General features: G+C 37.0%; 1 protein-coding gene across 1 annotated transcript in view; it reads right to left on the bottom strand.

Annotated features, from left to right (window-relative positions):
* Positions 1–16,862, bottom strand: part of USH2A (Usher syndrome 2A (autosomal recessive, mild)) — a 1,454,174-nt gene that overhangs the window by 1,160,794 nt on the left and 276,518 nt on the right. The window contains exons 11-12 of the mRNA XM_006890571.1: positions 12,211–12,406; positions 7,241–7,885 (exon numbers count right to left, since the gene is read on the bottom strand). Of these exons, the coding sequence (XP_006890633.1) occupies positions 7,241–7,885; positions 12,211–12,406 (841 nt within the window). The remainder of the gene's footprint in view (positions 1–7,240; positions 7,886–12,210; positions 12,407–16,862) is intronic.

The raw sequence follows: 16,862 nt of genomic DNA on the forward strand, positions 1-16,862 counted from the left end.
CATGCTTGGGAGGGTTGAGGCACAACGCAGGAGGGGAAGACCCTCCTTGAGATGGATTGATTCGGTGACTGGGGTAATTGGGATGGGTGTGTCAGAGGTGGTGTGGTTGGCGCAGGATAGAGCAGGGTTTAGGGCTGTTGTGCATAGGGTCGCTGTGAGTCGGAAACGACTCGACGGCACATAACAACAACAACAACAATATCTTTCTCAGGTTTTAGTGTTAGGGTTATGCTTGCTTCATAAAATGCCTCTGGGAGTGTTACTTTTTTTTTTGTTTTTTAGGAATAATTTAAGTAGAATTTGTGATAGATCCTCTCTGAATGTTTGGTAGAATTTAGCTGTAAAACCATCTGGTTTAGGACTTTTCTTATGGTAAAGACTATTTATGACCTTTTTAAATTCTTCTTTTCTGATGGGTCTGTTCAATTGTCCTATATCTATTTTCAAAACCAGAACACTACACAGTAGTATTAACCAAAACTGCATTGACAGACACAATGACAGATACATAGACCAATGGAACAGAATTGACAACCCGGAAATGGACTCATCTATCTATGGTCAACTTATACTGGACAAAGAAGAAAAAAAACCATCAAATGGGAAAAGGAGAATCTCTTCAATAAACGGTGCTGGAAAAACTTTACAGCTACCTTCAGAAAGCTGAAACAGAATCTGCATGTCACACCATACACCAAAATCCACTCAAGATGGATTAGAGACCTCTGAGTAAAGCATAAATCTATATAGTTCCTCAGAGACAAACTGGAATCAAGCATAGACAGCCTCATTAATGGCATAAACAGACTTTCAAATATAGCCAGACATGCTCAATCTCAAGAGGATAAATTTGGTGAATGGGACCTTCTAAAAATTAAATCCCTGTGCACATATTTTTTCTTTCCTCAACAGAGTGGAAAGTAAACCTACTGACTGGGAAAAAACATCTGGCAATACCTTTTCAGAGAATGGTCTCATATCAAAAGTTACAGAATCCTACAGGGCCTCCACCAGAGAAACACTGAGAACAAAATTACCAAATGGATAAAAGACATGCAAAGACTTTTCACAGAAGAAAATATTTGGATGACCAACAGACACATGAAGAAATACTCTAAATTACTGCCAATAAGAGAGATGCAAATCAAAACCACAATGATATACTATCTCACTCCAGTAGCAATGGTAACGTTTAACAGGTTAGCAAGTAATAAATGTTGGATATATAGGAACTTTTATATTGGCGGGATTATAAAATGGCACAACCACTCTGAAAAACAGTTTGATGTTTTCTCAAAAACCTGAACATAAAAATCCCATAAGACCCAGCTATTCCACTTCTTGGGTTATACTTGTGAGAAAATGAGAACTGAGGCACAAATGGAGACTTGTACACCAATGTTCACAGCAGCATTATTAACCGTCATAAGAACATGGAAACAGCCCAAATGTCCAACCACAATCTAATGGACTGAGAAATTATGGTACATTCACCCAATGGAATAATACATAGTACACAGGAGCAATGATTTTTTAAAGCACTACCTAACTTGGGAGAGACTATAGAGCATTGTGTTAAGTGACCTAACTCAGTCCCATAAGAACAAATATTGTATAGGACTATTATTGTAGAACGTGTCTGAGGATCCAAGTGGGGTTAGGATGGGAGCAAGGGGGTTAGGATAGATGGGGTATGGGTGTGGATGGTTCATCACAGGATGGCATAATTTGAGAGGTGGAGGGAGGGGTGAATGAAACAACATGAAAGATCCAGTGTGAAAAATATAAAAACTTCTTAAATAAATCAATATTTAAAAAAACACACCAACATCATTATGCAGATGAACATTGCTTTCTGAAATAAAGCAAGGCTTGAAGCATTTGGTCAGAAGATCAAATAATGCAGCCTGAAATATGGAGTTCATCTCAATGTCAAGAAAACAATGATTCTCACAGACTGCTGGACCAATAGACAAAATCATGATAGGTGGAAATATGATCGAAATTGTCCATGACTTTATTTTACTCGGATCCACAATTAATATAGTAGCTATAGGCAGTCAGAACATCAGAAGATATATTGAACTGGAAATGTCTGCAGTAATGACCTCTCTTAATTATTGAGGGTTAATTATGTCAGTTGGAGGACTAAGGTGAACCTGATTCAGGCCATAGTCTTTTTTGTTACTTGTTTTGCTGCTGAGAGGTGAACAATGAATAAAGAGGACAGAAGAATTACTGCCATTGAAATGTAGTGTTGAAGAAGAATATTGAATATCCCACATGCTGTCAAAAGAAGAAACAAATATGTCTTCAAGAGGGTGCAGCCAGAGTGCTCCTTGGAAGCAAGAATGGTAAAGCTTTGTCTCACACACTTTGGACATGTTCTAGGAGAAGCTATTTCTTAGAGAGGGACATCATACTTGGAAAGATGGAGGGTCTGTGAAAGAGAGGAAGACTCTTAACCAGGTAGATTAAAACAATAACTGCAACAATAGGTTCAAGGTTGTCAGAGATTATGACGATGGCATATAATGGGATAGGGTTCAGATCTGTTGTTCACAGGATTGTTCTGAGTTATACTCAACTTGACAGCACCTAAAAATAGTTTGAAGCCTTTCTTCTTTGGTCTTCCTTATTCATTGCAAAACTCTCAGACGCATAGATAACAAATGGCTTAGATTATATGTACCTTAACCAATAAACTGATATTATTATTCTTCAGCACTTTGGAGAGGTGCTTGATAACAGATTTCCCCAATCTGATATCTTGATTGCTGTTACTATGGTTATTGATTATGAATCCAAGTGAAAAGAAATTATTGGCTTCTTCAAACTTTTCTCCCCCTTAATGGCATCCACTTCCAAAATAGCTTGCCTACAGGAACCCTATGAACTTGGAGAAGCTATGAAATTTATACAATTGTTCAGAACAGAAAATGTGCATCAAGGTTCTATCCTTTTTCAATACCTATTCAATCTGTATACTGAGGAAAAAAACATTCAAGAAGCTGAACTTTGAAGAAGAAAGTGAGTCATAAGAAAGTGAGTCAGAGAAGAAAATAAAATAAACACACACAAAAAAAGAAAAGAAAGTGAGTCAGAAGAAAGGGTCTCTATGAATCATCTACGACTCGATGACACTTAACAACAACAACATGGTGATATAGCCTTTTGGTTCATTGGTGAAGATTTTTGCTTCCTTAATTTTGAGAAGCAACTCATACTTAAGGCTACTCTTTGATTTTCTGTGGTATTTGAAGTCCTTTTAACTTTTTGAAAGCAAAGTTCTGTAATCTGCAGTTTGTTGAGAAGTCTTCTTCTCATCTGGGTGCCACATTATTCTTCATATGATTCACTTTCTTCTTCAAAGTTTAGCTTCTTGAATGTTTTTTTCTCAGTACACAGACTGAATTGGTATTGAAAAAGGATAGAACATTTATGCACATTTTCTGTTCTGACAACTATTTCTTGATCTATGTACAGGTTTTGCAAGGTCCGTGTTTAAGGTTTGCATAAGTACAATTGTATAGTCTGTGATTCCCATTCTTCTCAGTGGTATCCAAAATACGTTTTGAGCCATACAATCAAATTCCTTTGTATAACCCAAGCCATCATACCTTTAATTGCCACGTATACACTTGAAAGTTGGACAATGAGTAAGACAGACAAAATAATAGATGCCTTTGAATTGTGTTGATTAAGGGCATTAAGTTGAAAAAAGGTCACGGACTGTGTCAATAAACAAATTTGTTTTGAAGGATGTGCAATCAGGGTGCTCTTAGAGTCATAGAGAATGAAACCTCATCTTATATACTTTGGAAATGCTATTGAGTAGGACCAGTCCATAGAAAAATACATCATACTGAGAGAGATAGTCTCTCTTATTGCTGTCACGTTAGAACCAACCCATAGCTGATCATCCAGCTAATTTTTAGAGGTAGTAAATCACATTGGAGGAGATTGTCTATATTCCTTCTGACATGTTTCTGCTGGATTTGAACCATTTGTGTTTGAGGTGGCAGCACAACTCCGTACTCACTGGGGAAGCAGAGCTTCTTGGGAAAGGTAGAGAGAGGGTCAATGAAAGAGAGGAATTCCTTCAACAAGATGAATTGACACCATATTATAATACTGGGTTGAGCATGGAAGAAATCAAAAGAATGGTGCAGGATAGAACAAGGTTCTGATCTATTTTTCATTGGGTTACTAGGAGCCATCATTGACTAGACAGACTAAAAACAACAAGTTTATATATATATATATTCTATTATTTATTATAAATTTATTATTATGTTTATAATTATATTTATCTATTTTTTTGCAAACTAATTTCTTGCTAGTCTCTCATCAGAATTTAAATTCAATTATCTAATGCAAGCAAGATTTTGCTGAAGATTATCCAAAAATGACTGGAACAGCCCATCAACAGAGAGCTACCAGAAGTGCAGGCTGGGTTTAGACGGGACCATAGTACTAGGGATATTGTAGCTAATGTTAGATAGATCTTGGCTGAAAGCAAGAAGTACAAGAAGAATGTCTATCTTTGTTTCATTAATTACACAAAGGCATTTGACTGTGTGGATCATAGCAAATTCTGGCTAACTCTGAGAAGAATGGGAATCCCAGAACACTTGATCATGTTGGTGCGAAACCTACACTTGGACCAGGAGGCAGTCGTCAGAACAGAGCAAAGAAACAGTGCATGGTTCAAAATTGAGAAAGGGGTACGACTGGGATGTGTCCTGTCTCCATACCTTTTCAACCTGTATGCAGAACAGACTATCTGAAGATTGGATTCTGTGAGGATAAATGTGGCGTCAGGATTGGAGGAAGAATCATCAACAATCTGTGTTATGCAGATTACACAACTCTGCTTGCTGAAACTGAGGAGGACCTAAAGCATTTGTTGTGGAAGATCAGGGACTGCAATCTTCAAAGGTTCTCACCACTGGGCAAATTGGTAACATCAAGATGGATGGTGAATTGACATTCTTAACAATGGAGATTCTTAATTGAGATGGTGATTGAGATTCTTAACAACTTTAGTCGGCTTGTCTCCACAATCAACACTCTTGGCACCAGCAGCCAGGAAATTAAAAGACATATTGTGATAGGAAACTCTGTGGTTAGAGACCTCTCTAAAGTGCTGAAGTGCAAAGATGTCAGTCGGGAGACTAAGGTGCTCCTGATACATGCCATGGTCTTTGCAATCACTTACTATGCATCAGAGAACTGGACAATGACTAGGGATGATACAAGGAGAATTGATGCCTTTAAGCTGTGGTGTTGGAAAAGAGTACTGAATATTGCATGGACTGCTAGGAAAACAAACAGATTTGTCCTGGAAAGGGTGAAGCTGGGCTGCTCTTTGGAGGCAAGGATTCTGAAGCTTTGTCTGACATACTTTGGACATGCTGCAAGGAGGGACCAGTCCTTGGAGAAAGACGTCAAACTTGGCAGAGTGAAGGGAAAGAGCAGGAGAGGAAGACCCTCGATGAGATGGATTGATTCAGTGACTGGCATAATAGGGGTCAGTGTGTCGCAGATGGTGAGATTGGCACAGGATAGGACAGAGTTTACAGCTGTTGTCGCTTTGAGTCTCAGGCAACTTGACAGCACATAACAACAACAACAACAATGTATTATTCATAGCTCAAATAAAAATATTCTTTGATTAGATTATGAAGCCAAATTTTCCCATAGGGAAAGATTTCTCAATAACAAGAATGTTCATCTATATGAATATAATGTATTGTCCAACAAAAATATAGTAATCCCAAACTGTTGCTTTGATGATGCTGAACAATATTCATGAAGCTTCTATACCTCCATACTTTCCAAACAGGACTAGGAAGACTTAGTCATCTATTTGCAAAAAAAAAAAAAAAAGAGCTGATGAAAATGGTATGTATGCATGACAATTGTCAAATGCGTAAGAAATCATGATGGTGGAGGATTGGGGAGCATTTGTATGTGCATGGGGTCACCATGATTCCTAAGACAACTTTATGACATTTAATAACAGCATACATTATCATTTTTAGCTAATTAACTCTAATCTTGGGTCAATATTTCACGAACAGTGCATCAAACGCATCCTAGAAAGTGAGACTGATTGGAATAGCAAATAATCTATTAAATCAGAGCATATAAGAAACAATAAAAGAAACAAAGAACCTATTTTGTTATGTAACTCTTTAGTGCTCAAGAGGATTTCATGATCCTTGTTGAAGATTTATATAAACTTCAGCAATTTAATGTTCCCGTTGTCTTTAAGTGGGAGCTCCAGTTTTGTAGCCCGCACCAGGTCATGCTGCTAACCCAAATGCCACACAAATCCTGCAGCTCTATGGGAGAAACATGGGCAGTCTACTCACGTCACAATTTTTAGACTCAGAAATCTGATGGAAGGTCAGTATGAGTCAAAACCAGTTCCAAGGTAGTGAGTTTGTGGGTTTTTGTTTTCGTCTTTCATCAAATTGATTTCAGTATCAATTCTATAAAGCAAACAAATCTAACCCCGTTGAACTCATAGCAACCCTATAGCACAGGGCAGAACTGCCTCACAGACTCTTCGAGGTTGGAAATCTTTATAGAAGAAGACCACCATGTCTTTCTCCTGTAGAGTTGCTGGAGGGTTTGAACAGCTGAGCTTTCATCTAGAACTAAGATCTTCACCACAGTACCACTATGGGACTTAAAGTTAATTAATGCAAATTTAAATTAGGAAATAAATCTGAATGGATGGATACATTTAAACCACTGACCTTTCAATTAGTGGTCAAGTGCTTGAACCTCTATGGTATTTAGAATGAAAGTCAAAACTACTCCCATTAGTCAGGATCAATTCAAGTTGTCCCACCATAGAGTTTCTAAGGCTAAAAACCTTTACGGGAAAAGAATGCCCATCTTTCTCCTATAGAGTGTCTGATTGATTTGAGATGCTGACTTTTTAGTTGGCTAGATACATACTTCAGCACTGTGCAATCAGGGTTCCTTCATTTAATATTGGCAAACTTTAATTATAAAATAAGTCTGAATAACTGGGTTTCATCTAAACTACCTGCTGAAAAACAACATCACATACATGCCACGTAACTTTGATTAATGAATTAGTTATATCTGTGTTGTATAATGATACCAATATAATCATGTTGCAGGTGAATGACTTAGAATCCTGAAACCTGAAATGGAAAGGAACCATCTGCACTGTAAATCTAACACATTTCTCTCTTACCTGGTTGACACTGATTGCACCTTCTTCCTTGACGATTAGGCAGACATAGGCACTGGCCACTGACTGGGTCACAAATGGTCCTAGGCAGTGTCCCAGAGGAGTCACACTTACACATCTGGCAGCCTTGAAAATTGCCAATGGTCAAATTGTACCTGTGAGGTTTACACTGATTACAGTGAAGACCTGTTACCCCTAATTTGCAAGGACATTGTCCTGTTGATTTCTCACACAGCAGAGAGCCATTTAGTGTCCCAGTCTTATCACAGTTACAAGGCAGGCAGAGGAAAGAATTATTTGGCTGCTGCAGGTAGAAGTATCCCTCCAAACACTGATTGCACTGTCTTCCTCCAGTGTTAGGTTTACAGAAGCACTGTCCAGTTGTCACCTCACAGACTGTCCCAGGGAGGGTTCCCACCATGTCACAGTCACAGGGCTTACAACTGGTGACGTCCAACCCATAAAAGTTTTCTCTGCAGCTGTCACACTGTAGTCCTTTGGCTTCTTCTTTGCACTTACACTGTCCAGAAAGAGGATTGCAGAACTGGTCCACTGAGCCATTGAGGTTGCAGCGGCAAGGCTCACATCCGTCATCATTGAAACTTTGGAGAAATTTAAACCCAAAGTCACAGTGATCACACTGGAGGCCTAAAAAGGAAAATGTGTTTAAAAAGAAGTGAGTTCGGGAAATAGTTTCATTTCCATTTAATTATTTCATTAGACATTGCAAAGGAGCCAAAGCAGACAAGCCATGCTAGTAGTGACATTCAGTGCAAATACGAAACACAGCATTTTTTTCTCACAAGCAAGGCCAAAGAAGATCGACTTTACTCAGAATACAAGCTCAAAGATGTTCCTTTTGAATTCGTTCCTGTTCACAGCTCACTCAACAGTAGCTTTTCAGAGGTTGAAAAATTGCAATGGAAGGAGATTGCACTCTTTCTCCCCAGTGGAGGGACTGGTGGATTCAAACAGCCAAAGGCTATGTCTTAGTTGTACAGCTCACTCTGGATCATACGTCCAAAGATCCTCCAGAATATGAAGGCAATAATTAATCCAACACTCACATAAAACTTTGTTTGCAATATATTCATAAAAATATAATCATCTATTACTTAACACAAGAAAAAATGCTAATGCAACAATAACTCTTGCTGTTATAAATAGGGAAACTCCTCTTTAGCACAACTATCAAGACGCTCAACCAAGTGGATTGACAACAGTGACTGCAGGTTTTTTGTGTCAGAAATGTGAGAATGATGGTGCAAGATAGAATAGGGTTCAGATCTTTTGTTCACAGGGTTGCTATGAATCATACTCGACTCAACGGCACCTAACAACAACAATCTTTTAAAACAATAGTAATTCAAAAGTTGTATAGCCCTAGTGTATAAGTTGCCATACAGCAGTAACTTGTGGTTGCTGTGAGTCTGAACACTGTGACACTGATGTGTCATGTCAAATGTGTTAATGGTTGGCTACCCAATGTGGACAGAGATTGGGGTGGAGCTCCTCTATTAAAACAAGCTTGGAAGGAGGAGTGGCATCCACTTCCATAATAGCTTGCCTCTGGAAACCCTGTGAACCTGGAGAGAGGATGAAAGACACCCAAGCATTGAGGACTCTCCTTCATAAGGTCACCATGAGTCGCTTGTGACTCGATGGCACTTAACAATAACAACAACAACAATTTAAAAGTATATTAGTAAAATGTGTTTACCAAGCCACACAGAAGAAGAATGTAAATTACCTCATGAGTCATCTTTCCAAATCAGATTTCACTAAAAATTGTTTGATAAAATGTTGATAGCTAGATTTTGGGACAGTAGTACTTTCACTTACAGACATTTAACAGTTAATATAAATAGACTTATCCAGAGCAATTTTTCAGTAGTGCTTTTATATATTCCTTATATTTTTACCATTTTCAATTACTAAAATTATATATATATATATACCAATGACAAAGATTATCATATGATTCAGATTATACATCTCTAATTGCTAAGAAAATTAAGCTATTTATACTACTATTTAAAGTGTGTGTGTGTGTGTGTGTGTGTGTGTTTGTGTCTGTCTGTCTGTCTGTCTATATGTAATAGGGAGCTTTGGTGGTCTAGTGACAAGAAGCTGTGCTGCAATACCAAAGGCATGCAGTTCAAGGCCACCAGCTGCTCCACAGGAGAAGGATGGGCAGTCTCCTATCATGCAATTAACTGCCTCTGAAATTCCACCAGAGGGTCACTTATGAGTTTGTGTCAACCTTATGGTATACAACAACAGTATATTATACATAATATAATACCTGCTGCATAATATATGTATATATTACAAATACAGAAAAATGTTTTATCACTCAAATTCATATTTCTGTCACGTGTGGTTAATATTAACCATAGAAAGACAAATAAGTTGTTAAAATGGAGTAGTAAATGTTTAGATGCTAAATGTTTCCTTTAGGTAGGCTTCACATATCCATGAATTTAAATAACTGTGTGAGGTTGAATCAATTGAAACATTTATTTTAAGCTATAATAATAATAAAAAAATTAAGCCTAACATAATAGTAAAACACATACTCAGGAACTCATACGTAGAAAAACATTTCTCAAACTGGAAAGAAATGCATAATATGTATGTATATATATGGATAAAAATTCAAGAACTCCAATGGAAGGCAAGTTACTTTAACAGTGATGAATGACTCACCTAAGGCATATCATTTAATTTCAATAAGGAAAATAAAAAAGGACCACTATTGCTGCAAATTTTAAAAATAACTGTATTGTTAACAAGAATTATGACTCATTTTGAACTATTAAAATTGGTCTACATGGATTCATATCATATCAGTTTTAAAAATATGCACAGTGCTTATTTGAATATGCCATACATATTCCTGACAGGTAATCTATTTCTAACGATACTGAGGAAGGCCTACAGGGCATCACATTCGGTGTTAACAAGTATAGGCGAGTTAGCACACTTGGCATTTAATTCACATTCTTCTCCCTTTTTATTCTAGATGAATGACCTACTTTAATAAAATTATTGGTAGTGCTAATGTATTTTACTGGTAATAGAATCATTAGTAAAATTTAACAGTTTTGTTAACTCTAACAGTTTGCATTCACGAACATACACAATACACTTGTACTTTCTATTTTGGTTTATTTTCCCTTGTTGACATTGCAAATTTAAGTAAGTTATTTGCTAATTATGTTAGGAAAAAATGTACACGTATAACGCAAGTTAAATTTTTATTTAAAAACACTGCATTTGCAAACATAACTTATACTAAAAATAATAAAAATACCAAGTGATGAGTTGGTTGTTGCAAAATATGCATTTATATTTTCCCACAGACATTACCTACATCAAAGAAAAATATTATGTAGATAGTATGGAAGTCATAAGAAATTTCTGATAAAAAAATAAAGTTGGTTTTTACTTCATTAATCTCTGGAACCTTACCCAAAGGGACCTGATTAAATTGATATATAATAGTTATTGTTTCTGTGTCTTTTGGTTTTGTGCTTAGATCTTGAGTTTAAAATTTATCAAACATTTAAGAACAAAGGATGCTATAAGATTGAATTCAAAGGTCTTAGATTTCAGTCAGCATTATAAATAACACACAAAGATGCGTGGCTCTTTCTGCTGGTCTTCTTTTAAGAAAAGTTAGTTTTTGTGCACAAGGGGAAATGATGCTATAGATTTTGTTGTATCTTATTTTAAACAAGAGATATCCTCGGCAAACCATTATTTGCACTATTTTAATTTTTAACTAATACGACTTGTTTAGAAGAATAACATAAAAGGCTGCATGTACATTTACATAAATGTACATAAGAAAAATAATGAAGTACCTTCAGACTGTCTTGCAGAAAGGAAATAGTATTCAGAATGGTTTGTGTATGTATATGTATACATGTGTCTATACATGTGTGTACACACATACACATATATCAGTGGCAGGCATGCATTTTCTTATTGTGAATTAAGAGTCAGTGTTAGGAAAGCCATGGATGACTTGGTGTCTTGAATGACAATAAAAGGTAAAGGTCTTTTTTAAACTTCCTGTGTGAGCAAAGACATGTTCAATTACAATACAGGACTCACTTCATCAGGAAACTTTCCTCTCATAATATTCTCATACATCAACATTTCAAAGTGCATTATGTACATAGTGCATTTTGGGCACTTGATAAATTTTGTCCTTATGTGGCTATGGTTCCCCTCAAAAATGTTGGATGTAATAAATTGCTATAATCAAATCTAATTTCTGAAAAATACCTGTGGGAGTAACAAACAAAAAAAGCATGTCTTATATAAAAAATGATAAATAACACCGAAGGTAGCTGTTTATTATAATAAGCATGGCACTGAATTACAAAATTAAAATTATGTGGCCTTTTATAACTAACCCTAGCAATAGACATGATCTGTGGAATTATGTTGACTTATTTTGCATTTCATAGGAACAGTTCAAAGAAATATAATAGAAAAAAATGGAAAGATTTATCAAAAAGGACTCTGTAGCAGAGAATTTTTTTTAAAAAAATCCATTTATTTTGGTCTATTAAAACGAGCATGAGAAAGATTTGCTTAGAACTCATTAAGGGCAAAACATTTTGGAAAAGTGCTAATTTTCTAATAGAAACATCTATACAGTAAGCAAAGATTTTTATTTTTTCTTCCTATGACTTATTAGTATGAAACTATGTGAACTTATGCATCAACAGAATAAAGAAACTTCTAAAAGACTGATTAAACTCAACTTCAAACTGTACTTTGACAGAATTATTAGCTTAATAATTTTTAGACAGTTCATTTCATCCAAATTGTTGGTTTGGGTTTTTTATAGGCTGGATTGTGGGTTTTTACTTTCCTCTCCACTGACACAACCAAATAGAGAATTTTATTCCAGGTGGTGACAGAGATATGACTACAAACTTTTGCATTACACATACCGATAACATTCGCCTTGCACTTGCACTGGCCTGAATTTGGGTGACAGGTAACATCTCCATCCAGTGTCCCAGAGGTATTACAGTCACAGGGACGGCAACCTTCAGGATCCAACTCTTGAAGATTGTAGAATCCGTCTTGGCACTGATCGCACCGTCTGCCAGACGCATGTCTCTTACAATTACACTGGCCTCCCATCTAGAGAAGATACAACAGTTTGTAGAATGATGAACATATCTATTTTTAGGTAATTTGCTCATTAGGTACAAGACAGAAATGGAGGGAGAAAAATTATTTAAATGTTAACCTGACAAGAAGGTGAGAAGGTCTGTTTTTTCCTAGTGACAACAAACACAGGCAGTCTAAGCAGGGTGAACATATATAATGAATGAAAATAAACTCATCCAAGTCAGTTGGATATAACTAAAAGAGAAACGTGGAATTAAGTATTAAGTACCATATAAAGAAATCAAAATACAGACAGGGAGAAACTGCACTAACAAGCAGCAGCTGATTTCATTTTTACACTCCCAGCACCCTCAGTTACTCTGTCATTGACTCGAACTTGTTTTAAATATGTCACTGTTTAATTAAGTACAAACCTTTCTCCAACAATGTGGTCATATCATATTACCAGTGTCTAAAATTAAGTTATTTATTAATAGCATTATTCGTAGCTGCCACTACTGACCTTACAGGTTTAACACCTTCTTTTGAAAATATTACAAATTCATAGATCATCTGTTATTGTCTAAAAGCTGGAAGAGCATATTTAACAAATTTTTATTGTGATATCTTCTTATTGTGTGCTGCCCAGAAGGAATGGACTCATAGCAGACCCTCCAGAACATTTTCAGAGGCAGTAAATCCAACAGGAAGAGATTGCTCAGCCTTCTCCCAGGGATGAAGCCAGCTGGTGGCTTCGAACTGCGTTTCTTTAGAATTGTAGAATAGCTTCTTTCTTGTAGAACACTTAATAATTACAACTGAAAACTACTGGCTTCTTCTTCAATTTATTATTTTGGGAAAAATAAACTCTATGAAATATAGATTGTTGACATACTACAAATATAGTGCTATGTTGGTTCAGATAATTAAAAGCTAAAACTTCTCAAATGCATGTAAACAGTGAAACAGATGAAAAATTAGATAATAATTCAGATCTGATGGCATAAGGCATGTGGATATAGACATCAAATTTCACAGTTTCTGCATGCCTCCACCGATTTCCTTGGTTGAGGACTGAATCCAGCTCTTGTGGAAGCAGAGTAATCAGACCAGGACATAACTTAGGTGTGCAATTTGAATATCTGAATTTGATATTGTGGTTGTTGTTATGTGCCATTGAGTCGCTTGCAACTCATACCGACCCTATGTACAACAGCCCTAAACCCTGCTCTATGCTGTGCCAAGCACACTGCCTCTGACACACCCATCCCAATTACCCCAGTCACTGAATCAATCCACCTCATAGAGGGTCTTCCCCTCCTGCGCTGTCCCTCCACCCTCCCAAGCATGCTATCCCTCTCCAAGGACCTGTCTCTCCTTACAACATGTCTAGAGTATATCAGAAGAAGCCCCAGAATCCTTGCCTCCAAGCAACAGTCCAGTTTAACCCTCTCCAGGATAAATCTGTTTGTTTTCTTGGCAGTCCATGGTACATTTAATACTCTTCTCCAGCACCACAGCTCAAAGGCATCAATTCTCCATCTATCCTCCTTGGTCATTGTCCAACTCTCTGATGCATAACAAGTGATTGCAAAGATCATGGCCTGTATCAGGTGCACCTTAGTCTTGAGAGTGACACCATTGCTCTTCAGTACTTTGGAGGGGTCCCTAACAGCAGACTTTCCCATCTCAATATGTTTTTTATTTCCTGGCTACTGATGCCAAGAGTGTTGACCATGGAACCAAGCAAACTAAAGAGGTGAACAATCTCAATCTCTTCACCATCCATCTTGATGGTGCCAATTGGTCCAGTGGTGAGAATCTGTCTTCTTGTCATTGAGCCTCAATTCATACCATAGGCTGTAGTCCTTGACCCTCTGCAGCAAGTGTTTCAGGTCTTCTTCAGTTTCAGCAAGCAGGGTTGTGTCATCTGCATAATGCAGATTGTTGATAGAACTTCCACCAATCCTGACGCCATACTTCTCCTCATAGAGCCCAGCCTCTCGGATAATCTGTTCAGCATACAAGTTGAAAAGATATGGAGATAGGACACAACCCTGGTGTACGCCTTTCCCAATTTTGAACAATGCAGTGTTTCCTTGCTCTGTTCTGAAATATTAAAAATAGCTATCACAAGAGCTTGGGATTACATTACACAGTTGGAGATAAAGGTTCAGTTTCCTGGAACAAAGATGTCTTTCAATCTGTTACCTTGTTTTTCCTCATCTGAGAAATAGGAACTTGCTGGACTTGTTACAGATAGCATATGATATTTAATACTAATATACCTAAGGCTCTGAAAAAAATTAAGATTTGATTTGGCATGGAAAAATAAATGGCAGGAAGGTGAGTATGTCATATTTAAATTTCTGGATACCAAATAGGCCTCTGATTAAACTTACTGTACTTTCCTGGGAGAGGGACATGATGCTACGAACAGTGGAGGGTCAGCAAAGGAGAGGAAGACCTTCAACCAGGTGGACTGACACAGTGACTGCCGCAATGGGCTCTAGTGTTTCAGGAAGTATGAGGATGGCACAGGATAGAACTTGGTTCAGATCTTTTGTTTATAGGGTCCTATGAGTGTACTCAACTTGACAGTACCTAACAACAACAACAATCACTTCAAATGCTTCATAAGATTATTTAGTAACTTAATTTTTTACTTTTGGTTTACTTGTATTAACCATGTATCTAAATAAATGGCAAACTTCTTCAGAGATTTGCCATGTATTATATATTCTGCAATGAATTATTTTCTCACACATAAAATATATTTGTGCAAAGAGTGGGAAAGGTAGAGATAAAAGAATGTTGTTGTTGATTGCCTTTGAGTAGTGCACGACTCATAGTGGACCTATGAACAAAAGGCCTGAAGCCCTTCTACAACTATTGACATTTTAACAAAGTTCATATAGTTTCTGGAGGCATGTTATTTAGGAAGTGAATGCCACTCCTGCTTACAAACCTGTCATAGAATGTTATTGTTGTTATGTGCCATTGAGTTGCCTATGATGTATAGTGAACCTAAGTACAGCAGCTCTGAACCCTTCCCTGTCCTGAGCCAGTCTCCCTAATTCTGACACACCAACTCCCACTGCCCCAGTTACTGTATCAATCCAACTCATTGAGTCTCCCTGTCCTGCACTGTCCGTCCACCCTTTCGAGAACGCTGTCCTGACCACGTGCCCAAAATCCTAGGCTCCAAAGAGAGACTTGGTTTCACCCTCTCCAAGACAGACTGATTTGGTTTGTACCAAAACCTTATCATTCATATTTTTTCACTGTATTTTTATCAAAATGAAATATTGTACTAAAATCTCTTCGTTTCTTGGTGTCTAGATAAACTGGCTGCTAACCTGAATCCCATTCCTGTTGAAGGGCAGAGGAGCTCTTTGGGTTTATGAGGCTGCTTTGTGTATTGATATCATTATAATCATCAAAACCAGGAACCACATTCTGCCATTGACTCTATCCTGACTCACAGACTCTCCTACTTGTTTCTGAGGCTGTAAATCTTTACAGGAGGAGACTTCCCACCCTTTTCTTGTAAAACCACTAACCTTTCATTTAGCAGTACAGCATTTAATGCACTAGGCCACCAGAGCTCCTTAAATTTCTGCTACTACTATTTGGAAATCTTTTTGTATCCTGAAAGCATTATGTTGCATCACTCTTGAGGTGAAAGCTGACCAATTAATTTTGTTAGTTCTTTGTTTTGTCTTGTTTGTTTTTAAAAACCACATTCATTAAGGGTTACTAAGATTTTGGGGTAAGAGGAAGGCAAATTTTGCAATTACTGATATCTCTTTAACATCACTATAATTAGACATTCTCATCGTCCTCCACATAGCATTAGCCACCTTTGGTTGTGACTTCTCCCTTCTTCATTCTTATTTTGCCCTAATTCATGTCTATGAGTTCCTGGGTGGTAACAAAAGGGTAGCATGGTGGGGTCTAGCTAAAAACCTAGAGATTCAATTCCATACAGATGTTTCTTAGAAAAAAGTTCTAGTTTTACTTTTAAACAAACAAACATAATGCAAAAAAAAACAAAAACCCCAGTCACTAAAAATTCTATGGAGCACATTTCTACTATAATGCACGTAGAGGTGTTATGAATTGGAATTGACTTGATTACAACCAATTTTAGTACATGCCTACATTTTTCTATTTGACTGACAGCAGAGAATATCAGGCAAATTTAAAACTTAAGTATTAATGACTATACAAAGGCATAATTAACTGTGTGGATTACAATGAGTTATAATTAACTTTGAGAAAATTAGGAATTCCAGAACACTTGATTGTGTTTATATGAAATCTATACTTATATTCCTAGTCCTCCTCCCTAGTCATTGTCCAACTCTCTGATGCATAACTAGTGATTGCAAAGACCATGGCCTATATCAGATGCACCTTAGTCTCCACAGAGACACCATTGCTCTTCAGTACTTTTGAGAGGTCCCTAATAGCAGACTTTCCC

This window comes from Elephantulus edwardii, unplaced genomic scaffold (assembly GCF_000299155.1).
Source record: "Elephantulus edwardii isolate Elephantulus edwardi_28Jun2011 unplaced genomic scaffold, EleEdw1.0 scaffold00090, whole genome shotgun sequence".
NCBI lineage: Eukaryota > Metazoa > Chordata > Mammalia > Macroscelidea > Macroscelididae > Elephantulus > Elephantulus edwardii.